A 27,972-nucleotide genomic window follows, 5' to 3' on the forward strand; every position below is an offset into this window, starting at 1 on the left:
TCTCGTATAAGGCGAGTTTCGAGCTTTATTGGCGAGGCTCAACTTGTATGGTCCGAACAAATTGAACACATTCTCGTCTTATATTATAAAGTTAATTAATAATTTTCCGTACACACGCTAATTTATATCAGTCATTAAACTATTAAAGATTGTTATGGTATAAACATTTGGTACATGCTAAAACATGTCTTAACACTGCAAATATTCAATTTATTGATCAATATTAAAACAACCCCACAACAATCGCATGAACTTTTAAAATACAAAAACGTGAAAAAGATACGACTAGTCATATTTTATTCATATCAATCTATGCAGGTCATACATGAAAATATACAAACACCATGATAACAAAATAATAAACATGTAAAACACATACAATCGTGTGGGATGATGCTATTGTATTACAGCGATCCATTCACTCAACAATACGAGTGTACCCATTTAATAATTTTTTAATGTCATTAATTGTTCTTTTCACAATCTGTATATTCCACTGATGTTCGGATGATAATATACTATATTCATAGTCCAATGTTAATATGCATTAATACTCTACCTCAACTTCAGAGTAGTAGTTGTCATTTCAGAGGATTACATCGACACTGTATCTGAGTAAAATGAGAAAATATAATACAGAACATGTTTTCGAACGGGTTGGATGTAATTAATCATTGAAAGTATTTTTGTTATAACCGCTTTATTTCTGCTAGAAAACATTAAGCAATTAAATACATTTAACATTAAGATTTTGTTGTTTTATATTAAATCAATAAATAACTTAACAACAATAACGCAACTGCATTACCATCTTTTTGTGTTACTATCTCATCTATTATAATGTCATCAGCTGATATGTACATCGGGTTCTCCACTGTTTCATCTAAGGATACACAACATTTGCATAAATTCGGTCATATGTCCAAGCAAATGCACGAGGTATTACATTCTATGCATGTGTGTCACGGGTGAGAAATGCATTTCAACTATACAGCAGGTTCTTGTGATTTTTTTTGTTTCAAATATTTGTATTACAAGCTATTGCATTGTACATTGTATCTCGTTATAGTACAGCATACTAACATTTTTGGAGAGGCATTTCTAATGGGAGTAGGCATTTCATGTGCATATGTATTATTGTAAGCAAAAATTGTAAGCAGACATAGATATAATTTATTTCCGAAATTACGGATGTCTAGTATATTTATTTCTATATTTAGAATATTTCTTACAGAAATTCCTTCAAGCAATCAGCGCAGACCCTGATGAGACGCCGCATTATGCGGCGTCTCATCTGGGTCTACGCTGTTTGCCAAGGCCTTTTTTCTAGACGCTAGGCATAAATGAGTTAAATGTGTGCTGCATTGATCTGAGGATTTGTACAATATCTGCCTTTAATGTCCTGTACACTTAACTTGTATACAACACGTGGTAGCTTACTGACAGATCATCGATAGCGAAACGTTTTTATGAGTAAACTCTGTTGATTGTTAGCATTAAACAATAATAATGATTAATGCCAAACAATGCGATGTAGTATTTGCATATAAATCCTCACTAGGCTTTTTACACCTTCTATAACGGTTTCGTCCTGAGTTTCATTGCGATAATCTGGGGTTCTACTATTTGATGTTAATATCGAATAGCTTGTAAACAAGAAGGATTAAGGAATCGAGCTGATCTTTGAATTAACTTCATGTAATAGTTCACTCATTAAAAAATTTCTTGAGTTTAATCAATCTTATATAGTGTGAGCCATATACAGATCTACCACATGGAATAACCTATACATCGACATACAACGAACAATATTCTTTCTTGATTATTCATTATAATTACCTTGCTTCCCTCTATAGCGCATTCTACATCTCCAAACTATGGCAGCAGCTGTCACTAGAAACAGTAACAAGCTCACACCTGCGCCAAGGAGTGGTAACAGGACACCAATAAGTGCTGTGCAAATATATGTAATCAATATTTATTAGTTAAATGAATTCAATTGCATAACATTTTTTGAGTATATACACAATATGATTAAAATTACATATAATCTTACATAACGCAAATGTGAATCTGAGTAGTGATATATTTAGTATTATTAACATTTGCAAATGAAATCATTGCAAACTTCAAAGGTCGCCAATCTGAACACATACATGGCGATGCAGATTTCATGACCTCATCCTTTATGTTGATTAGAATTGAATTCTCCGATTGTCCGGTCTTGTTTGGGCCAAACGACGGGGTCATGACATTCTCTGCCACACATCTATAGACTCCTGTGTCAGCATCCTGGATGTTCTTTACGAGTTGTCGTCCCCCAATCTGAAGTGCGGATGCATGGCCCACATAAACCGACGGAGTTGGATTACCATGGCTTTGACACTCAATTAGCACGTTGCTACCTCTTAAAGCAGTGAAAATTCCATTGTCCACTTGAGCACCGTTTATGATGAATTTAGGTTCAGAAGGCTCATCTGCAATACAAATTTCCTTAGTGTTTATTTTATAAATAATAAAATAACACCATCAGATAATGCGATATATATATAAATAATGATGGTGTAAAGTTTTATATGTTTTCTTAAGGCAACTTTTAAAAACACTATATACTATTTACGATCACAAAATAAATACGTGCATTTTATAAAGCAAAGTGACATAACCAGAAAATCACCACAGTCAGTGATGAAGAGTACACAACACTCGCAGTTCTAAAGATTGTTATGACGTACAAGTCTGCCTGAACCCAACAAATCAGAGTCATTTTGTTGTTTGCGATGCAGGTTTATTTTCGAGCGTCCAAATGTCGCATACCAGTCAGTTACAGCGTGTTGCTTTTATGCAAAATGTTTGTTTGTATATCCCATCGAATAATTGCATTCCCTTCGCTCAGACACGTTTATTTAAGGTTTGTTTCTTCTATGACCATTATCACGCTTTTTGTTATTAATAAAACGTTGAACAAAGACATGGGCTAAGTCGTTGGATCTAAAATTCATGGCAGTGCAATAGTGAAATTTATATTCGCTGTTTGTACATACATAATACGTTTATATCCAGCGACATGTTTGATTGTCCAGGCAGAATAGGTCCATATGTTGGCGCCATCACATTCTCAGCAACACACGTGTAGGTTCCCTTGTCTGAAGTATCACCATTCAATACAATCCTATTTTGATTTAGCAATTCAATACCATTCTGTTCCCAGCGGTAAGTTGGCATCGGGTTTCCCGAACAGTTACATTCCAATTCTGTTGTCGTTCCGTTGAAGAATTTCAGATATTTAACGTTGATAACCATGCCATTGTGTGAAATTGTTGGAGCGCTGGGCGGAACTTAAATGTAACAATAGGTACATATAGAATAAAATTGATATTTTTCAATTTTTATTAAGATATTGAATAAAAATTATGTGACTGCATTTTTTTTAAATGTGAGTTGCATTTTAGGAATTTATGTGGCATATATGCATTTTAATGGAAAACTTAGTTATTTTCTTCTACGTATATAGAACTTATCCCGCTAAAAATAGTACAAGCAGTTTCGATTTATGTTATGAATACATGGCTCTAGCGAAGTATTTATTTACAAATCGTAATTTCTCAATTCATTTGATGGGTCTATTGAAATTAAAGGTTTTTATAAAACAGTTTTGAAGATAGAGTTTAATTATATCCGTATACTGTCATACTCTAATAATGTCATATTGTTAAACGTATACCACTTCAATTTAATGAATGTACGTAATACATACAATATACGTTAATTGTGGACCCTTGTGATTTGTACGTCACATGTCTTATCTTCGCTTCGCAGTAAATTTCCCATGAATGATGGTCACGAGATGGTCTGAATAAAACCCCACTTTCTGAGTCTGTATATGTATAATACTGAATGACAGGGGGCTCGAGTGATCGTCGAAAACTTTGCTTTTTCAAGAACCAGCGAAAGGCCGTCACAGCAATATCCTGTCTGGTTTTGCAAGTGATGGGTAACTGCAGACCTTCTACAACATTGTATACATTGTCTGGCGGCCACACAACCACCTCCCCCTGGGCGGCTGTGGTTATAAAGAAACATTAGTTATAAAAAGACAAACACACAGAGGGCCCTATGGTGTAATAGTGACCAATCAAACAGGCCCATATACAGTTTTCGGCTGTCTGAATGGTGACTCGTATGTGGCTTTCTTGTTTTGACGTCGTACATCACAATTTTATCGGTGTATCAACCAGTATATGGAGTTATAGACCGATTTTAACTTCAGCGTCACACATTGACAAACATTTGATCTGAAAGTTATTTATTAGAAATATTAATTTAAAAGAAAACTTGTTAAGTTTCAAATAATTAAACAGTTAAGCGCTACCGAATAACATTTAGCACTTCAAATTTTGCACGCGCGGTCAGTATAAATAAACACAGCAGCATGAGCATATACTTAAACTAGCTTTTATTTTATTGTATTGATTTGAACCGGCATATAAATAAAGACGGACACATTTACGTGAGATACAACATACTCTTACATTTAAATATTTGTTTTCGATGCTTTGTTCGGAACTTGTCATATCTCAATATGGATGATGCTAATTTTTTACTTGAAATATAAAGAATTCTAGAACAGTGTTTAATACAGAACAATTTATTTGAGAGTGGTTCAGGCTATCTCTTGCAAAAGAATTGTCGGTGTTCAAAACCTATAAGGTATTCTGTTTAAAGCACCATGTTCGCTTTTGTGAAAAAGCAAATGAAGTCACCATTTCAAGCGCGTTCAGTACAACATAAGTTATCAAAAGTTCCCTAGTTAAAGTGATATTATGGCCATCTAACAGTATATAGGTGTTTATCGCAACCGTTGTTTATTTTTGGTGTTTTCACTTCATATACACTTATATTTGGTAATGAAGCATCAACATACTAAAACAATATCCCGGAAAGAGAAAAATAATGCATTTGAATATCAAACGTACTTTCGTTTCGACTACTGACGACAGAAATGATTCGATGTACGATGTGAGTCTAAATGTAGTTTTCATGCAGATTCGTTCATACGACACAAAGACACAATTTTGATTTACGGATAATTTCGGCTTAGAGGACTGGATGAGTCATGTAAAATATCGAACATAATATATATATTTTATAAACAACTGGTAGCAAGATGAGTTGTATATAATTGGTCAGTTACCACATTTTAACTAAGTCTTTTGACCTGTTAATTCTTTTCGGCTCAATTCAACAGTGAAAAATGCCCATAATATCACTTTAATGTGGGTGAAATAATTGAATACACAAATCATAATTTGATTTTTTTAAGAATAATATATTGAACATGGTATATTATACATGAAACCTTGCACGAGTATGATGTATCAGGCTCATCGATTATGTTAAGTCGTATCGCACGAAAGGCTGGTGCATTTAACACATGCACTGGCATTGTATTATATAATTTTGTTCCATGTAATACTTATACCAATAACTACTGCCATCACTAAAACAAGAACTACCACAACAACAGTTATAACAACAACAACAACGGATGAAGTTACAACTACCATTTTTATGATTACTAGTTTAAATAATAATCATACTCATTGAAACATAAATAATATATATATATATAATGATTTTAAAACATATTACCAATAAGTTTTATATGTAAAAATAATATCCATCTTAAATTGCATTTCATTATTCAGATTGAATTTATGAACTTCCATACATATTCAATATTTTTAATAATTGTGATTATGCATGTTTAATTTGATTTATTACAAGGAAATTTAGTTTGTTAAATCACCTTTCTCTTTAAGTCATGAGTGTCCAGTAAAACGTGATGTAACAATGTGTCTGAATCATTGGAAACATCTAGCGCTTTTCTGTATGATAAGTATCGTCTTAACATTTGCTTCCTGTAGAATACGTCCTGACAATAAATCAGTATACAAGGAAACAGGATTTCCATAGACCTTATACGTCTCCTAAATAAACAACACACACAAAGATTTAAATTGAAAATACGACTTGTATTTTGGTATCTATGCGCTCGACCAGATGACACATTTATAACGTATAACAACAAACAAATGTGAACAGTTCACATTTTGATATAGATTTCATAACTCATACACGAACTAACGCCCATATAGTTTACACAAAAAACAGTCTATATTCATGCAGATAATCATTTTCATGAGCAAACTTGTAAAATTGTATATCCAATAAAAAAGTAGGAAAATTAACTTGTTCACTGGTTAGTTGGCTATTTTTCTCGTGGAATAGCCGTTTGACCATGTCTTTTAAACAGTTTATCTCTAACACCACTGTCTGCAGCAGCTGTAGCTCCTCCTGATCTCAAAGAGTCCAAACCAAAGCTAAAAATATCTGTCACATGCGGTTGAAAAGCCTTATTAAACTGTTCGCGTAAGCTTATATGAGACATAGATTTCATTACTTTTCTTGGTTTTAAACTGGATTAGGTCTTAGGTAAATTGCAAAATATATAACCGTCTCCTTTTAAATTTGCCCATTTAATATACTTCTGTAAATTTGTGTAAGGACACAAAACAGTTCCCGATTTAGCGATTGGTATCCATGACCCATTTATATACTTGTAAGTTTTACTCGACTCAACAAAAATTATTATATACGTATCCTAAAACACAATATCAGATACTTATATATGTAGTAATTCTGCACTGTTCATAAACACCGTATAGCATAATAAACTGGCGACACTTATTCTTTAAGACATTAAATCCTTATCTTTGTTAATACGTTTGTACATAGCGAATAAGATTTCCAACGTTTTGGATTCCTTTTTATTAGTTTGCGTTGACAAAATTCTTTTTGCTGACTCTAAAACATAAGCTACTATTTTAGAATCAGTAGAAGAATCCCGAGCATATAAGTTTTGCATCCATTTAATCATATAGAATGCAGATATACCTGGTGCAGGGGTTTTAGCACTTTGTAAAAGAGACTCTAAATACAACGCCACTGGAAAAGCCTTAGCGAGCAAAATGTCACTACTCCCTAACTGTTTGCGCAAAGCCCAATTTCTACGTCGAATAAATGCTCCTTCATATTTGAAACATGTACTTTCTGCTCTTGATCTGCGCAAGGTGCCTGGGTGCAGCTCCACCCTGTCCGCCAAGACCTCCGGAAACGCCTCAATTTCATACGCATTATTAAATCTCCATAACCGAAGTGTAAAAAATACAACCTATTTACTTCCTTAGATCCATGTAACAAGAAGGCATGTCAACTTTTAAATTAAACATACCCTTTCCACTTTGACATGGAACATAGAATCGCCTGTCAGATGGCAGATGAATAACATCCAAAACACCAGGAATAAGACGTCCATTAGGACATAACAATGTCCAAAAAATCACAGAGGTCCATTGCGGAACAACTAATACACCGCGTGCTCTATCAACCACCATACTGTTCACAACACTTGATATAACAGAAAAAGGTGGCAAAAATAATTCTAACTCAAAAGACCTTCTAGCAGTAAATACATCTATACCTTTCGAACCAGGGTAAACAAATCTGGAATAAAAACGATCTAACTTTCTGTTGTGATGCGTTGCAAACCAATCAATGGTAGGCACACCAAACTTTGCGACTATCAACGCCAGTAACTCGTTTGATATCCCCCAATCAGTAATGTCCTCTATCTATGACAAATAGTCTCCCCGTTAACTGTCATTTCAAGGGACACACTCAACCTCTAAAATAATGTTACTGGCGAAACATAAATTGAAAATATTCATTGCCAAATCTTGCAAATATCGTTTTCTGGAATCTTTTTAACGATGGACACAACAGACTGATTATAAGAGAACCAATTAATGCTCTGATGGACAAGAAAGCGTTTGAGAAAATATAGTACTCTAAACACAGCTGTTAATTCCCTCCATGTTGAAGACTTTTGTGCCTTCATCAGGTGACAACATTCCATGCGAAACGCTATTGATCGCACCGACTACATAACCACCGTAACCTGCGTGACTAGCCACGGAGTACACAATTTCCTATGTGAATTACAAATATCCTTCATATTCAATTGAGAAAGATTTGCCTGCCAAAACTGAAGTTCCGTAACACTTTCTTTTGTTATTACTATCTTAGAATTCAAATAACTGGATGAATTGATATCAAAATTCAAGTACCTGGTCTTGATTTGAGCGATATTTGCAATAACAATGGGCATTGATATGATTTGAACAACAAAACAGGCTATTTTTCTCACGGAAATATACCTAAATAATGTAGATTCTTCAATCAATGTAGAGAATGTACAAAATGCCTTACTTTCCTATGCTCGGCAATCTGAATCTCACCCTTAAAAGAATTAAGCCCAGCTCCCAAAAACTGAACAACTGGAACTTGTATCCAAATGCATTTGTCTGCTTTTGGAATAAAACCTGAACTAAGTAAATCTTGTTTTACTTGAGTGCCTAAAACTAAAGTGTTTGTGTATGAATCTGAACAACCAAATCCGACATCAAGAATCATAAGTACGGATTTACCCTCGCAATTTCTTGATCAAAGGGCGTCAAAGCTTTGTAATAATCCAACAAGCACTACTTAATATAAACGGTACGACTAGAAACCGGAAGTAGCGGACCTTGAAGTCCGTCCCCTTCCAAGAAAATCCTAGAAAATCGCTTTGTGGTTTAAAAATTTCAATTAAATGATAAGCGTTTGTAATGTCAAATTTCACAATGAAAAATCAGTTTTTTTTTTCAAAAACGACAAAGCCATTTTAAAATCATAAAATTTAACAGTTTGTTTATATAAATGTTTGTTTACGGCTCTTAAATCGAATATAAGTCTATTTTTCCATTACTTTTTTCTGAACTGTCAACGGATTAACAACATAGGAATGTTCCTCGCAAATTAAATTTGAATTTCAATCTAACGCATTATGAATGACTTCAGGCTAAAAATTCAGTATTACTGCTAGCACATATATTTTTGTTCAATAACTGCCTTGGTGGCTTTGTGTAAAACGGTATTTTATAACCAGATTTTATAACACCAAGAACATAATTTTTTGTTCCAATACTTTCCCAAAATTTAATATTTTCACGTAGTCGTCCTCGCACAATAATGTCTTTGTCACAAAGTCTTAAGTAAATTTAGTATAATCATAACTATACTTATCTTTCAATGTCTTTGATTTCTCGCGCTTGGGACTGCTGCTTTGGCCCCAGAACCGGAAGTGGATGCTTGTGTGTTTTGACCTCTCAGGACGTATGGACAGTTTCGCCGGAAGTGTGGGAATTCTCCACAGGCGAAAAAACTTCAGGGACCGGTTGCACTCGCACTACTGGGTCCGCCGATGTTAAATGGTCTGCTATCTCGAAAAAGACCACTACGACCACCGCCATAGAGCCCCCGCATGAGAGAAGAAGCAAACGGGTGGAAACGCGATGCCGTCATCAGATACGACTTGCCTGTCGTTGCGTTTTTCTTCTTCTTTACTGCTTTATTCTCAGCTCGGTTGATGTTTGTTTCGTCCGCGCTGTCGCAACCACAGGATTGGACTCATACAGCTTCACAGTGTCCCAGCCGCCCTCTGACGTGTCTGCTATTCGTATCAGTCTGTTGCGTTACTTTACAATTGTTAAAATTTCCGCCGCCAACTCACGACAATAGCCCGTTTTGCCATGCTCAATGCTCCAGTCTATTTGTTTGAGACTGTCTGCAATGTCCTCGTTGAAATCAAACTGCACTCTGCTACCTTTAAAACGCCACGTAACGTCCTTTTCTTTATTGTACAGTTTAACATCCTCTTCACTAAACAGTAAATTTAATTTTGCTTGTATATCGTCATTCGAATTTTCCTCCGCCATATTTCCCAAATACATAGGTGAACGTAGACAATGAAAAAATTCACGTGTTCACTGGCCAGTTACGCAAAGCCGAATGGCTATTCCAAGAGCATAATTACTCGCCATTACAATACACTGAGCGACCCTTACCGGAGACTTTCTTATGCAATTTAAAATAATTTTCCTCTAATTCGCTGCGCTAAAACTTTGAAAATAATATGTACACCTTTTAATTATATATCAAATATCACAATGGTCATTTAAAAAATATCTTCTAATGCATACGATGCTCGGTGATTGAAAAACAATGTTTAAACAAGATGAGTTTATGAAAAACCATGTCTCACCATATGTTTAACCTTTGACTCTTGTGAATGACCTTGACCTTTCACCTCTCAAAATGTGCAGCTCCATGAGATACACATGCAAGCCAAATATAAAGTTTCTATCTTCAAGATTGCAAAAGTATGGCCAATGTTTAAGTTTGACGCAAACAAACCAACAAACCAACAAACAGACAGGGCAAAAGCAATAGACTGGGGGACATTAAAATATACTTCAGTACTAAAATGAACACGGTCTAAATTGTAAACGTCTAAGGTAACATTTATTATCATTTCATAGGTATTCAAATACGAACAACTCTATGTTATAACTCAACAATACATCGAATCTTTTATAATGGAAAAGCGATCTTGTCAATAAATACAGCGATGTATTGTAAAGCGAAGCAGCCATAATAGAACAGAAGAGAATATATTTTAAATATACATACAATCCAAGATACTTTGTTGTGTAATAGTGTTCAAGAACATTAATAATAATATAAGTTTAAATATTTCAGGAAATATGTTTAGTTTCCACGGCATATATTTATGTTTGAAAACAACATATTTGAAACGTATATATATGGACTAGTATACATATGCTGATTATTGTAAAAGAATGGTGTAAATATGTTATGCTCTGCATGAATTGGAGGAATTTATGAATCGACCTATCTATTTGAATACAATACTTACAGCAATATAAATAAATGCATGGAATGAAAACTGATTTTCAGTCATTGTATTTCTTTGTTACATTGTTAAGACATAATATTTTTGAATATCTGTTGGTTAACTGTAAGCCTTTGGAAAGCAATATTTTTGAAGATGATATCGTAAAAACAAATTTAACATGAATGTACGATACAGCTATTAACTAACAAATATATTACTATACATAATAATTTTTCACTTGGTTTCCCGAATTAAACCAAGACGGGTATTCAAAACTCTAACGCATAAAACCATGTTCTTGCATTCAACTTTGTTTTGCTGAAATAAAAGACACATCCGCAAAATGGTTCCACATTGTGCGTGAACGTTATATGTTCTTAGTATTCTTTATCGGTCTCGTCTTTCTTGAAAACTAAAACAACAATACGAAATGTGTCCAAGTCTCATATATGCACATCTGAACACGACACGCATCTGTTAGCTGATACCCAACACGGTACAAGTGTTATGTACGTATTTGAACTGTAGACTGCATTACGAGCAGTATTTTGATTGTTTTGTTCTTTCTTACCACTAACAAAGAGGCTTTGTGGTAAGAAATTACTAAATTATATATTCTAATTTGGTATTACGTTTTTCCAACGTTTCATCGGATTCATTATACCGTCATAGATTTTTATGACATTATAAAGGAACCATGGACAGAGGTTTAAAAAAATGCTAAGTGTAAAGCCTGTTAAATTGATATCTGCTTTTTTCGCAATTCATCATACTACCACTGTCCTCAATCTACCGCACAATCTTAATTAAAACTTCACAAACGACGATTATGATGTGTTGGTATTGCCCAATAAAGACGCTTTCGTTAACGCCACCGACACATTTTGTCTTGACAATCCAAATATTTCAAGATTACACATTGTTTTTCTATATGAGCCAGAAATGTAAATAGCATAGAAGTAAAAGTCAATTTATTCAAAGAAACAAAATGGTTGAAAAAGGAATACATTAACGCACACGCTAGTTATTCGATACTGGTTCTTCGTATGATAATCAATATCAGCAAGAAAAATTTCTAAGCATCCAATTGTGAGAACGGAGATTTTTGTTTGAAACTGCAGCTATATTTCAATATTCGGCGGCTATCGTGTGTTAAAGGGGCCTTTTCACAGATTTTGGCATTTTTTTAACTTATTCATTAAATGCTTTATATTGATAAATGTAAAAATTGGATCATAAAAGCTCCAGTAAAAAATCAAGAAAAAAACTAAAAAAGGAAAAGAACATTGCCTGGGGCAGGTTTCGAACCAGTGACCCCTGGAGTCCTGCCAGAGTCCTGAAGTAAAAACGCTCTAGCCTACTGAGCTAATCCGCCGAGTAAGGATTTGACGTATTTTATACCTTATATAAGCAATCTTCGTAGTTTCACAAAATTTAACGACGAAAACAGAACTCTCCAAATTATTCAATCGTTTCGCGTTGCAACGCTTTATAATTTTTAGGTTTTAAAAGTCGTCAAAAGATGCATATAATGGCTATATTAGAGCATGGTTAATGTTCAGTATTACTGTTTCCTCACAAATATCATAACTAAAACGAAAACTTACGAATCTGAAACAACTTTTTCCAATTTTGTCAATTTACCAAAGCGTGAAAAGATCCCTTTAAGTAAATTATGGAGGTCAAAATGGTGAGACACAATTCGGGTTCTCACATAATGTAGCCTCATAATATAAAGGGTCTCATAAACTTCTAAATACAAATACTCTATCTATAAAGTCTTGCAAACTGTACATTATGCTTCTTGAGAAATAATTGTACAAATCACCTTTACAGTGTATCAACAAGTGCATGCCGTATTCAATGAGTTTATCAACACTGTCACACATTTACACATATTTTATCTGAAATTAAGTTCTAATCAAGAAACTATGTACAGTCTGAAATATTTTTCATATGAAACGTTAGATTTATAAAAAAATAAAAAATAAAATAAACGTTAGATTTATAAAATAATTTAAAATAAGACTTCATAAAATAACTCTTTTTTCAATTTCAAATAATCGCCAAATTCAACATCGAAGAACAGTCAAGCGCTAACGCTTATTGCAACTGTATATCCTATAACGTAATTAAAAACATGTTATTTAAATACCACTAAAACTACTAACACCTTTGCAACAACAACCACAACAACATCATCAACACGTATAACGACAAAAAAGTTAAAGCAACACATAATACTTTTAAGAAGACTTTTACCAGAACTACGTTTACCAGAAGTAATAATCATAATCAAAATCATAAAAACATACTGAATTTATAGTTAATGATTTCAAAACTTATTACCAATGAGATGTATAGGTAGAAGTTATATCCAACCGAAAAATCTTTTCATTATTGACATTGAATGTACCATATAAATTCAATATTTTTGATAACTGGAATCGTACAATTTGACTTTTGATTTATTACAAGGAAATTTAGTATTTAATTTCCCATTCTCTTTAAGAAACGCCTATCTAGTAAAACGCGATGTAACAATGTGACTGAATCAGGGGAAAACATAATTCACTTTCGTGTATGATAAGTTTTATCTTCACATTTTCTTCGTGACAAATATGTTTGAAAATATAACAGACATTTGAATGTTACAAAAATGCACTTAAAATAAATCAATATGCAAGAAAACATACTTTTTTTCATATGTTTATATATATTTAATATCACTATTGTCATTAAAAATATCTTTCAATCCATAACATAATGGGTGGTTGAAAAAGAATGTTTTAAGCATACTGTATACTTCTTTTTATTAAAATGAAGATGGTATATTCGTTTAAACGTAAATTTTAACAGTATCATTGATTTTTTTGTCTAACGTATTTATATACTCTTTAACAACTCTATGTTATGTCGGAAAAAAGAAAAAAAGATGCGAAAAAACAGGTAAGAAGAATTGGTCATTATTAACATTAAAACAGATTAGTTTTAATTTATTATTTAAATATGTTATACTCTACATGCATTAGAGGAATTAAGAATCAATTCATTTCAAGGCAAAACATATAACACGATAGAAAAATGCATGCACTTATTTTATAGGTAAACATGATACGCTAAAATTACATATAAAAGAAGTAGAAAATGTACTTGTATGGATGGTCTAGTAAGTAAATACAATGTTTCGCCGTCGGAGATATTTGTTTCGTGTACATGGAGTGAAAAGTGATTTGTCAGTCATTTTCTTTCTTTGTAACATGGTATATGTGTAATATTATTGAAGTTCCGATGCTGTTGGTTAACTGTACGATTAATATAAGTTATATTTGTGAATGGGACATGATTCAAGCAAAATGTACAAACATGAACAATACAGTTATTATATAACAAAGATATTACTATACATAATACATTTTCTCTTACTCCGAATTATATAAAGACTCTCATTAAAATATCGTATGCCTAAATTCATGTTTACACAGTGTTGCTTGAATATAAGACATATTCGCAAAGTGTTGCCACGATGTTCTTGCACATTATATTCGTAGTTACGCAAAGTGTTTCTTTCTTTCGAATCAGACATATGAAATCGTTCGTATGTGTATTCCCGTTCATGTTGTGGAGTACATTACATTACTTGTACTCTCTCAAGTAATCCCGTGTTACTTGTTTAACGCTTTGCAAACTTAATGACATGTTATTTGTGTCTTTATTATATTTAAAATAGTTTCAATGAAGATACTATAAATAAATATGAAACATAATCATAACCTTTTGTTTGGCAAAAGTTATTATAGTTTACATGTATATATTTTATTAAAACTAAGACATTGCTTTGTTTTACCCTTGGTAATGGTTTACTCATCACTTTCCAGCACGCAATCAGAAATATGATACTGTCAAGAACATTATCTCATATTTCCTTTAGTAAGTTTATAACGTTTTCTCGTTTGTTTTAAATCCAGGCAATTATATTTAATCATCGTGTCATTGAACTGTTTCATGTGCTATTTAATCACAATGCCTTTATGATAAGTATCATGTAAAAGGTTACTTCCTACTTAAAAGGAAACCATTGTGTCAAAGCACCAACAGACCCATTAAAGAACTCAATCATTACATACGGTTATGGAAATATACGTATAACAAAAGTAATAACAATCATAATTATGAACATTTTACAAACAAAGTATATTTGATAATCGGCGGTTGCTTAAAGTATTTTTTGCGAATTATAACGTAGTAAAATAAATTTCTCTTAACAGAAACTTCCTCCAATATAGTAATTAACATCTATTACACACTTTAATACAGCTTTGATGTAAGAATAAAAACAATACCAAATCGATACAAACACGCAAAAAGCAGCACATAACATGCAACGGCGTATACATCAACACACAACTACTTGAAAATAGTTGTTAAGTTGCCATATTTGAAGTATATTCGATAATAAATTTTCTGGGTACAGGTACCAGGTAACTACAAGTTAACTATAAATAACGCAAGTAGATTGAGCATCATCGTCACGTGTTAAACCCAGGAATGCAAATTATGCATGCGCAGTGAATTGTATATATTTTATATATAAAATGATCAATCTACTTGCGTTATTTATATGTGTATATCGTAATGTCACATATTTTCGTTAGGTACTTTCGATTTCACATCGCGAAATTTTATTACCGAATATACTGAAAATATTATCTTTTTCAAGTTAGATAATATACCAATCGTGATATTTTAATCAATATAAACTAATAATTGTAAAAAATACGGTATTTTAGAACTTTTCTTATTTCGTCAATCGCGGTTGACGGTCCCTTTAACACATTTATTGCCGAACGTATCGAACGTATTTACATGTACAGTAAAAGTACAATACAACTGTACAGAACAATGTATACATATTAGTTATATGACATCGTAAATAAGACAGAGGTTTGAAGATTTTCTCTCATAAAAACATACAACACAATATATACACATAAAACTGATTTAAGCTGTGTTCACCGCGTTGTAACCGTCACTGCCAAACATTTGAATGTTTAAACAGATTAAAAGACGCGCTGAACCGTACCAAATTACCCAGAAGTAATGAACAAACACAACAACAACACATGTGTTATCAATAAAGCTTTACAATTCTAATTAGAAGTAATACAATACCATTAACTTTCGATGCAACTGTCGTTTTTATTACTCTATGGTTTTATAGTACCAGAGAAACAGAATAACAACTTTCTGGGGTAGAATGCAATTCAATAACATGCAAGAATACAGACCGCTACATTATTATAGTACTATCTCAAGAAAGATAGTATATGAATGTCAGTCGGACCATAGATTACCATACTGTAAAATCGGATGTATCGCAAGTGTTTATTATGTCTAGATTGTATGATCAAGGGTTATTTTTAGATTTCGCATAATATCTTTTAGATTCCGTGGGATGGGTTCGATTTTAGAGTTCATATTTAAGTTGAACTAGAAAATGATGCTTACTATGCCGGTGATCTTTGACATTTTTTATGTTTTGTTTAAGATATTATTTGTGATTATATTTAATATGCGTTGCATTTCACTAGCCAGGTGTTAGAAACTATATTATTTCATCAATTGTTAGATTGGGGGATACGTTTGAGAAGGATTATCTGCAGTGAAATTCTATTCTTTAGATTGTACAATATCGTTTACGTATTCAACAAATATAAAAGTCATAAAAAGAACCATGTGGAACTATTGTTTAAATGCCTCTGGGTAAAAAACACATCCATGAATAGAAACACTTACACAGTTGATAGAAAGTAAGAAAAGCTTTTTAAAAAGGATCCGTTTTCATGGACAGTAATGAAGCTGGCTATAAGTCCTTTGTCCAAGCCATACTTACATGATTATACAATTTGTTAAAAACCAAGAACTTTATTAACATAACTTAAATTAGATATATTTCAATACAATGATGATTCAGATACGTCTCCGGATTTGAAAAGACATTTCACGATGGTCATCTTCCATGACGAGGATACAGCACCAGACATTGATTGAGTACTGGGCGTAACTGCTTGGTACAGAGTGTAAAATGAAATATATCACATAAAGCCACTCATCAAAATTGTCACAAACCAGTATGTTTTACTATAACTATTCATTGATCCACACGTTTATCAGGCCTAATGTAGATAAAGAACAATGGTGGACCAAGACGATTCCATTTTATTGTTTATTGTTCTGTTTCTTTGCAAACGTCCTGCACCTCAGCGTAGCAATAAATGTATTCATCTGGAATATGGTGGTTTCCCAATGAGCAGCTTTCCTGTACCATATAAACATACAACGATCCACTAAAAAGTTGGATATTTCTTTTCACACAAAACTATTTGTAATTTTCATTTATAAACACATCTGAATTTCCCACTGGATGTTTTTGTATTGCTTTTAGCACTGTACGCGCTCATTTATCGACACAGTTTTTTTTAAATAAATATTTCTAATCTTTATTTTCATGTGTTTATATTCAAATATTCACTCGAATGAATATAATTATAATAAAAAGCATGCAACTACTTAATACCTCCACAAAGACACTTTGCACGCAACGTTCATCGGTTGAAAACGACCCAGTCTCTGAGAAAGATAACATAACTTAGTATATTTAATGTTTAAAAGGGTTGATTTCATTTTATATTTGAAATTATATTTGTTTGAACCGCTTTATCATTACAAAATAATGCCTCCAATCCTACGTTTACATGTACGTTTTAATCGTCGATTATTTATTCAAATGATGCTCAATACGATGTTTTACCTTCGTGTTGAATCGCTATCCCATCACTCTCAATGCCGTCCGCTGATATGTACATCGGATTCTCCACGATATTATCTTTAGGATACAACACATGTACTTTATTATAGAAACTGCAAATTTTTTATTAAGTTGATTCGCTGATGTAAAATTATATTTCGAAGTGCTGTTTGTATATATAGTTTCACAGAAACAATAAAATGTGCTCATACACATGTTCACACAATATGAAAATATGTTTTATTGGATTAAATACATTATTATTGAATGTTGGAATGTTGGAATCACATGATGTGTTTAATGCAGACCTATTTTGTTACAACACATCATAAAGTATTAGTTATGTATAACAGAAAAATATGTTCGACGATAAGTATAGTAAACCATGTTTCTGGAAAATTAATTTACCTTCACCGACGTCCTTTCCTTTGTATTCACGAGATTCACAATTCCCGTAATGATGATATTTTTTAATGATTTTAATATATTGACATTCATAACATGCTGCAGGTTGGTCAAACCAAAAGTAAGTTAAGTGTTGCCCTACAGCAAGGCATATAATATTGTCTAGGGCATTGCTTAAGAAACCGTTATGACTTAATGCCAGTTTTTTTTTCTGCCAATAAGTCGATACAATTAACTATGAAATGTATACGCTAGTGAACTTAAACGTGATACTTATCAACAATTAAATACTCGAACTGCGTCCAATATTTATGATCGGTCTTGTCCGTGTGCGGCTTTAAACAGAATCATAACCACATAACAGTAAGTTAGAAGGTTATTATTTTATCTATTAACCAGTATCCAGCACAAGTTTAATAATACTAATATATTCATGGTACAAATCTGTCAGATGCATGTTGGCGAGCAATAGCATGTATTATCCAAACTTGCTGTACAATATAGGTGCTACAACTGTGAGACAAAATATAAACAAACAGTTCAGTGTACAAAGGAACAAGGACGCAAGGAGACGGGCTGAATAACAGAACCTTTATTTAAATATAAAATGTCATTTACCTGTCGTTAACCATATCGATATTTGAAGAAGAAACATAATTGAGAGACAGTATTTAAACTTGAAAATAAAATATTAAAGCAGAGTGTATGTGTACATGTAAGCCTGTGCATTATTCTAGACGGAACCAATCATCTTATATAACACGTTTGGAAAACGCCTTTTTATAACACAAACTTGAAATTAAAATTAAAAGGCTTTATAAAACGTGCTCTTTGTATATAACATAATACAATCCAACTACAAAAGGGAAGTGCATGGATATGACATCTTAAAACATGTATATATCAATTTACTTAGGCAATAGACTTGCCTTAAATAAATGTCTACCGGAATGAACAAGAGCTTCACTCCTGAATATATTTCTTAAAATTTGTTGAGAATACCTTGTGCTCCACTAACGCGCAATCTGCACCTCCAAACTATGACAGCAGCGATCGCCAGAAGAAACAAGCTCGCGCCACCGGCAATGAGTGGGAACAGCAGACCAGTGTGTGCTGCACAAAACATTTGATAAACATAAAACAACTGAATTGATTTAGTTGCATTATAAATATATATAATATTCCAGTCATTTTTGTTTCGATGTTACAATTTTACAATAAAAAAATATCATTTAAAAAAGGCTAAATTTCATATTTTTAACCTTACAGTTTAAATATCATTACATATAATAATGATAACAGTTAAGAAAAACATATTCGAAGGACATTTAATTACTTGGAAAATACACATAAACACAGACTAACGAAGAGCGTACATGGCGGTTCAGACATAAGGTGATGCGTATCTTTAAGAATAATTCGCACTGAGCTCTGCATTCGTCCGATTGTGTTTGGTGCAAAGGTCGGAGTCATCACGTTCTCTGCCACGCATGTATAGTTTCCTGTGTCGCCCTCCTGGATGTTTTTTACAGAAAGCCGTTCCCCTGAAGTCTGAAGTGCGAAGTCATACCCCAAACGGATAGATGGAGTTGGTTTACCCTGACTATGACACTCAATTAACACGTCACTACCGTGTGTAACCGTGTACATGTCAGTGTGCAACTCAGCACCGTTTATAAAAAATTGGGGCTTGGAAGGTGGATCTGAAATAATATATCCGTACTGTATTAATTTTCTTATTGTTCGGCATTGTTGTATTTTCGATACTCATTTTTAATTATAAATAAAATAAAATGTGTGAAAACTGGGAATATAACCATTAAAATGGATGTCTATATATCGGGGAATTACCATTAATACGCCCCTTTAATAACAATTGTAAATTAATTTAGAACATGAAACCAACTTGTTGTCGGCAGACAGATACATTTTGAATATCTGCCTTAAACAGCGTAAAACTGAAATAAGTGCATCATATATACAGCATACACAAAACATGCAGTTCTAGTGTGTTCCTTGACTTATTCTTTTGGCTGGATCCAAAGGTAGGGATCATTTCGTTTTTCGCCACGCACTCGTATTTTCTAGCGTCAGAAGGTTGAATATCATACAGGAAAAGCATGTCGCCTGCATGCTTTGTTCCGTTGGTTTTCCATTGAATCGTAGGTGATGGATTAGCGTCGCTTACACACTTCAATGAAAGGCGTGTCCTTTCTATGACAGTTAACACGCTATTGTTTACATCTGTACCGTTCATCAAAATCTTTGGATCACTCGGCGGATCTATAAGAAAACAGGAACTAAAAAAGAGATAACCATATACACTTAAATAAAAAGGAGATAATTATGAGATGAATAAATAGAATATGTTTAATATTCATACATGGAATTAAAAATATATTAAAAGAGTATTATATGTAATACGTACATAAAACATTTACAGCAAGCGACTTTTTGGTATGACCTGTCAGGTTTGGGCCAACTGTTGGTGAAATCATGTTTTCAGCAACGCACGTATAGGTTCCATTGTCTGATGTATCAACATTCAATTGAATACTGCTTTGATTAAACATTCGAGAACCATGTACCCAACGGTATGTTGGCATTGGATGTCCTGAACTATGACAATCAAGCAGTAACATCGTACCGTTCATGATTTGCAAGTCCACGTTCAGTTCAGTTCCATTATATGAAATTTTTGGAACGCTAAGAGGATCTAAAATGTAAACTTATTTAAATAGGGGAAAACATGGATAACATCACAGTTTTTTTTAACTCATGTCAACATTCTCCCGTTTATATTTAAAGATGCATATGAACTTCATTTAATGAATAAATGTTTTTTCTTTGAATACTAGATCTAAAACTTTGTTGTGTTAATTTATAACTATATAATACCGTCGAATTGCAGCTGATACTTTTATTCGTATATGTATGTTTAAATGGAGAGTTTAATTATATATTATCATACGCACATAAGACATCTACATAGAGCGACTTTTCGGCTTTCATCGTTTGATCGAGTCCAATTGTTGGTCGCATAAAATTTTCAGCAACACACGTATACGTCCCATTCTTGGTTATGTCCCCATGCAGTTCGAGACGACTGCCGCGGAATTGCATAGAGCCATGCTTCCAACGATAGGAAAGCTTTTGATTACCAGAACTCTGACACTCCAGTAATATTGCGGTGCCATTGATTATTTTCAGAGAATCTGTTGAGATGTTTGTTCCATTGACAATAATCATCGGCTCAGTGGGTGGATCTGAAATATTCATATTCTGAGTGTTACAATCATTGGCAATACAACACTGGTTGGTGTCGTTATTTCTATTTAAAAATCGTTTTTTTCTTTCAAATTAAGTATTCTTATTTTGTTTCGGACATGTTGTTCAGATACAGGGACAATTAAATATGCATATATTTCATATAAGACTTACATATATTTTCATAAGACTTTTTCGAAAGTTAGATTTTCAGCACTTGAACGAGTTAAACGAAACAAACAAACTCACTTATAATAATTAAGACTATTTACAGAAACGTTAACACTATTTAAATATTGTTAATTTGTATGAGTACATAAAACATCTATTTCCAACGATGATACTGATTGGCCAAACGTGTCGTAACCAAATGTTGGTATCATCAAGTTAGAAGCAACACACGAATATGTTCCACTCTCGAAGGTATAACCTCTCAGTGTAATACGACTTTGATTATAAACACTGGAGCCGTGTTTCCAACGAAAGAAAGGCATGGGATTTCCGAAACTATGGCACGACAGATCCAGTGCTGTATTACGTACGACGCTCATTGTTTGGACTTTGATTTGATCTCTGTACATTAATATCGGAGCACTTGGTGGATCTTTGAAAAAAGACATTTGCATGTTTATAATATGGAAAACAACAAACAAGGGCATACAAAAACAATGACGAACAGAGTACTGTCTTTTTCATTTTATAATAAAGATTCCTTGATTCTAGTCATAGTTTTTCGAAAAGTTAAGCCGACCATTGGTGTAATGTTAAATGAAAGCCAAGTAAGTATTAATTAGAACGTTTTCAATCTTTTACATAATAAAACAAGGATACGTTTACGTACATAAAATGTCTACGTGTAGTGTCCTATTTGCTTGACCAGTTTCTGTCGGTCCAAATGTTGGAATCATGATGTTGTCAGCAATGCAAGTGTACGTTCCAAATTTGGAAGTATCGCCTTTTATGGTAATTTGACTGGAGGCATGGCGTCTGGACCCAAGTTCCCACATGTAGGATGGTGGTGGATTTCCAAAACTCCTACACTCCAATACAAGTTCTGATCCGTTGACGACCTTCAGCGGTCCATCAGGTATTTCCGTACCTTGATGCAGTAATGATGGAGCTATTGGGGAAACTGTTAATGAGAGGGTCTTTATTAATTAAAGTTTGTTAAGACATTATACAATCGAATGCGTATATTTATGAGCGTGTGTTGTATTTTGATATGAAATAAGACCTGACACAGAGCACCAATCAAATTGACTATATATGTTGTACATTTTATTCAGAACCTAAATTAAATACCTCGAGAAACATTTAACGATTTAATAAAATAACTCAAAAGATGTTTTTAGAAATACTTAAAACATGTTTAAGCAGATAATAAATCGCAGTGTAGAAATGCTGTAATTACATAGAACATCTATGTGCAGCGAATTGTTGGATTGGTCGGTAAATGTGTATCTATCAGTGAGAGTGGTCTGGTATGTCGCAACACACACATAACGTCCGGCGTTCTCTTGTCTGATGTTACGAATCGTGAGATATCTGTTGTCGGTCGGTCTGGTTTTAGTTTCCCAGCGGATTGATGCTAACGGGTTGCTATCCGTAATGCACTCAATAAATACTGAGCCGCCATTGATGACTTTGTAAACGTTTTCTCTCAAGAATGTTGAACCACTTTTGAACGCTGGTTTAGCAAGAGGATCTACGAAATTGCGCATTGAAAACAATTATTAAGGAAAACGTTATTTTGATTAGCTGAAGCAATATACAAGTTAAAGGGGCCTTTTCACAGATTTTTGCATTTATTGAAGTTTGTCATTAAAAGCTTTATTTTGATAAATGTAAACATTGGATCTTAAAAGCTCCAGTAAAAATCAAGAATACAATTATAAAAAGAAGACAAAAAAGTAACCCTTAACAAAGCTCGAACCACTGACCCCTGGAGTTCTGGAGTAAAAGTCTACCATTTAGACCACTCGGCCATCCATGCTCATAGAATGAAGTATGCATTTTATACTTAATAAGCAATCCTCGTAGTTTCACAAAATATAACGACAACAACAGAACTCTCCAAATTATTAAAACGTTTCGCGTTTAAAACGCTTTATAATTTGCAGGTTTTTAAATCATAAAACGATGCATATAACGGATATTTTAGAGAATGGTAAATGTTCAATATTACTTTTTCCTCACAAATATCATAACTAAAACGAAAATTGGCGAATCTGAAATAACTTTTTAAAATTTGGTCAATTTACGAAAACGTGAAAAGACCCCTTTTAAAATTGCCATATAAATGAGCTGTGAATAATTATACCATGCCTTGTAAACTGCTGAAAAGAGCCAACACTTCTGGAATTACCATTTGGATGCCAAGGAAATTAAAAGGAATTAATTGAAGGAATTAATACTGACACAAAAAACGTTTTAAGACGTTGACATATAACAGCCAACGTTCGCGACATATCGTCGATGCTTATTTACATAATTTGTATCCTGGTAGTCACGTCAGTAAACAACGCAGTTTTTGGCCTGCGGCCTAGCCCCAAGGCCATAGTAATGATACACATTTCTGAGACAGTCAGAATTGGCTGGCTGCCAAAAAACCAAATTCCCAAAACTCCGATTCACCCTTTAATTTATGCACAATGAAACAAGTTCTTCGCAGATCTCAATAATCCGCCTTGTAAGTACAGAATATCACTATATAACATGACCGTGTCATAAAAGTTGCAAAAAATATTATTCAAGCAAAATTGCTAAGCATTGTCTACGACATAGTTTTTATTGTGTGCATATTCCTGCGAGAATAAGTTCCTCAACTGGACGGTCTTGGCCGAAAAGATACGAGTGTCTACGGGGACAGTAAGAAGAATTTTTTTAAGATACATTTTTGAAGACATTATATATGGTATTTATAAACATATTTTAAGATATTGTTATTTTATTTTGCGTTAACGAGACATTCAAGAAAAAAGAGAACGAAAACAACAACAACAAATATTCATGATCATTCTCGGAAATATACGAAGTTACCGGATATGATATTTCACTGCGCAGATCGAGCGCGCAAATCGAGCGCGAAAAGTTTTACGTGAGACAACGTACACAATCTGTACTCCGTTCTTTATCAGGGTAAAGGCCCAGTCTCACTATGATGCCGGCGGAGCTCTACCGGGATGAACCGGGGCTCCACCGGGGACGACCGGAGAAAACCAGGGCTCCACCGGGAAAGTATTAAAATGTTTAATACCTCCGGGATGAACCGGGAGTCACCGGGACGGGCCGGCAACGACCGGCGCGGCACCGGGAACAACCGGGACGGCATCGTAGCTCCACCGAGGCCCATACAGACCCTGGAAGAGCTACGGAAACGCCCCAGTGGAGCCCCGGTGAATGCCGTTAGAGTCCCGGTATAGCTACGGTACATAAGCAAACCGGCGCTCTGCCGGGACGCCACTGGCATTCACCGGGGCTCCGACGGGGCATTACCGGCGACGACGGGTTGAAACCGGGGCGTTGCCGTAGCTCTGCCGGGTACTGATGCCGGTATAGCCCAGGTGAGTGCCGGCGGTGTTACGGTATACCGGGCTATGCCGGGACGCTGCCGGCTTTCACCGGGGCTAAACCGGGGCACTACCGGCGACAACCGGGGCTCTGCCGGGACTTCACCGGGGTAAACCGTAGCAAGTCCGGGTTGACAGGGACTTTACCGGGCTGTTGACCGGCTTCAAACGGGGCGGCACCGGGAAATAGTGTGACTGGGTTCAAAAATTTATACGAATCATCCCGGTCCTCGCCGGTCGACCGGCGTTAACAAACGGGATGGACCGGGGCTCTACCGGCAATATTGAGACTTGGGCTTAAGTGGATTTTCTTTTGTATACACATTACAAAGGAAGTATGAGTGTTTTCCTGATCTGTTAATGTGATAGAACGCTATTTTATGCCATTGAAAGTGATTTATTTGACGCCAACAATAACAGTTTTTTGCGGCCATGTTGTTGTTGTAGTATATCTTTACCGACTATGTAGACGAATTCTACAAGATCTTTAGAGTTGAACAAAAGGTTATCGTTCCCACAACCAGTATCATGTTGTCCTCCACCGTCTATGTACACTGTTGTATATTGTCTCTTCTTACAGTCTCTGAGCTTCTCCACTCAACCGCTAGGGTCAATCCGTATAAATTCGGACAAAGGGAGAAATTCGGACAAAACATCCTAAATGCATTTTACCAATCTCCACGCAGAGTTGTCGTTCCTTGCTCTCACATACAACTCTGCGAAAGGCTCAGCACGCCATTTTGTCTATAAAATAGCTAAAACCGAACAAACGCATTCAATGTATATTTGATTGGATATTTAAGATCGCATGCATTAAATTAAGAAATATGGCTTTTAAATGTACGATTAATCGTGCAAATACTTGCGAGTTTTAATGCATCTCTTTGGAACTATTTTATTGCCCATTTACGCAGATGGAAACATTCCAAGCACTTTACATATGTAAATAATTGATCATAATGTGTATTGAGTTGCGTGAGGAATTGCTTCGACGTGTGTATGTATGTTGGTTTCTTAACATCAGAAAACCATATCAATTTTATAATAATGAATTAAGACTGATATAAGATATCATGGTATGAGATGGTTTTCTTTAATGCAGTGAATGCAATGTAACCGTCGTGCAAGAGATTGTTTAGTATACTGTAACCTCAATGATGAACGCTTGGTATGATCATGACATGAATGAGACGCTTTCATAACAATAGTCCGTTCTGAGCCCAACACAGAGGTGAATGTAATGTAACCGTCGTGCAAGAGATTGGCATTTTACATCACACTAAATCAAGCCCCAGGCCTTCAGCGCCTACAGCGCTTTGATTATAGTTGGAGTATTAGCAAAACTCAGGTCATATCCGCCAATAATTACTAAACAGTCCAAACATTCATCTTTTTGTTACTCTGTGGATAGCATCAGCTCCAAAATTCGTGCACAAAGACGAACGTTCACCAATTATATAATCAGTAGCCAAAAATCGGATATGTTTTTCTTAACCTTAATTGTTAGCGTGAGAATAACAAGAAATCGGTGTTCTTGTGACATGCTTCGTAAGCTGATTTGGTCAATCGAGGAAGATGTTAGTATAGTAGAGTAGTTATCTGATAAATTGGTGTATTTGTAAACTCATTTTTGCGCTGATTATTTCCATTAAGTAACACAAGGCTTCATTTGCCGATTTTTTTTCGGCCTGTTTTTTTATATTGCAACGCTATTTGATTGGCTTCTATCAGCGCAATTTATAAAAACAAATAAAAACCACATGATTTTCATCGATTCAAAAGCATAAATGTGATCTTTAAAACAAAAATGGCAATGTTTGGCATACGTTATAACATATATTTTTATACCTTCAATAAAATACAAAATTGTGTTCATACCATAGACGTTTATTTTAGACTTATTGGAATAGAACGTTCCGTATTTTGTCTTGGCTGCGCAGTAAATGTCCCAGGAGTGATAATGACGAGCTGGTCTGAAATCCAGTTTACTGAATGTTGCCGTAGATATATGATACGGATTGAAAGAATTGGCAATCATTTCTGTGTATTTTTGATTTTGTAAGAACCAGTGAAATGCCGACGCACTAATGCCCTCCCTTGTTTCGCAAGTGATGGTCATCGGACGACCCTCTAAAACTTTGTATTCGGAGTCAGGTGGCTCCATCATCACTTCCTCACGGGAAGCTGCTGTTTTAAACGTAAAATTAAAAATTATAAAAATGATAATAATAATTATTATTATAATAATTATAATAATAATAATATTATTATTATTATATTTGTTATTATTGTTATTATTATAATGATCCAAACAGAATAGTATAACATTAATTATATTTTTAAGTCAGTATTGATAGTATTATTTTAAATAATGATTCAAAAACATATTACCCTGAAATCTAATGTTCACAATAAATGTCCAAACTAAAAAGTGTTTCATTATTCCAAATGTATTTCTTGTACTGACATAAATAATTAATGTTGAACATAATTGAACAATATACATTTGATTTGAATTAAGGAAATTTATTCTTCAAATCTTCCTTGCCCTCGATTTAATACTTGGTGTGTTAAGCTTGATGTAAAAATGTAATTGATATTACGCAACTTAAAAACTTTGTACTCAAGTGCACTAGTGGTGTAAGAACTTTTGCACAATTGTTGATTTCGTTTCTTATATAATTACACGAGGGTTGATCCAGAATTACTGTACTTGCATAGTATTGAATCATCAATAACTATTTGAGACATACATTTTCATTTATGGTTTAATACTGAAACAACACAATTATTATTGCAAAATAAACCATAATAATGATGTTTGTTGCCGTGGCGTCCAATACCCGTCTTACGTGAGGCAGTGAGTCTATTTATTTAAATCTTTTAATTTCGGTATACAGTACAGTAATGTGTACGTTTAAGTAAGAAATATCGTTTAGAACCTTTCAAAAATGCATCTGTTTTTAGAAAGCACCAAATCAAGATGCATCTTTACTAATTACACAAATCTGACGCTTATGTGTTATAGTTTCAGAAGTTCTTAATCAGCCAACTTGGAAACCGTT

The 27,972-nt window shown here is 34.1% G+C and overlaps 2 protein-coding genes across 5 annotated transcripts; both read right to left on the reverse strand.

Moving 5' to 3' along the window:
- Positions 1-308: 308 nt before the first annotated feature.
- On the reverse strand, positions 309-4,038 carry LOC127874350 (contactin-5-like). Its single transcript, XM_052418601.1, has 6 exons — positions 3,758-4,038; positions 3,045-3,338; positions 2,157-2,477; positions 1,840-1,953; positions 809-883; positions 309-611 (listed from the first exon to the last, which is right to left on the reverse strand). The coding sequence occupies exons 2-6, from the start codon at positions 3,301-3,303 to the stop codon at positions 595-597; spliced, it is 786 nt and encodes a 261-aa protein (XP_052274561.1). The 5' UTR covers positions 3,304-3,338; positions 3,758-4,038; the 3' UTR covers positions 309-594.
- A 9,551-nt stretch (positions 4,039-13,589) lies between these two features.
- On the reverse strand, positions 13,590-27,423 carry LOC127871665 (hemicentin-1-like). 4 transcript variants are annotated; one of them, XM_052414790.1, is made up of 13 exons: positions 27,299-27,423; positions 26,786-27,094; positions 22,750-23,043; positions 22,180-22,470; positions 21,655-21,942; positions 21,047-21,337; positions 20,500-20,787; positions 20,061-20,354; positions 19,448-19,774; positions 19,074-19,184; positions 17,670-17,744; positions 17,436-17,488; positions 13,590-17,177 (listed from the first exon to the last, which is right to left on the reverse strand). In XM_052414790.1, exons 1-13 carry the CDS (start codon positions 27,411-27,413, stop codon positions 17,085-17,087), a joined length of 2,829 nt encoding a protein of 942 aa, XP_052270750.1. In that variant the 5' UTR covers positions 27,414-27,423; the 3' UTR covers positions 13,590-17,084. The 4 variants fall into 4 exon arrangements, 3 of the variants coding, with proteins under 3 accessions (XP_052270750.1, XP_052270752.1, XP_052270753.1); XM_052414792.1 differs by having other exon boundaries at positions 26,786-27,091; positions 27,299-27,388; XR_008045498.1 differs by lacking the exon at positions 13,590-17,177 and having other exon boundaries at positions 19,497-19,774.
- Positions 27,424-27,972: the final 549 nt, after the last annotated feature.

This window comes from Dreissena polymorpha, chromosome 3 (assembly GCF_020536995.1).
Source record: "Dreissena polymorpha isolate Duluth1 chromosome 3, UMN_Dpol_1.0, whole genome shotgun sequence".
Classification (NCBI taxonomy): Eukaryota; Metazoa; Mollusca; class Bivalvia; order Myida; family Dreissenidae; genus Dreissena; species Dreissena polymorpha.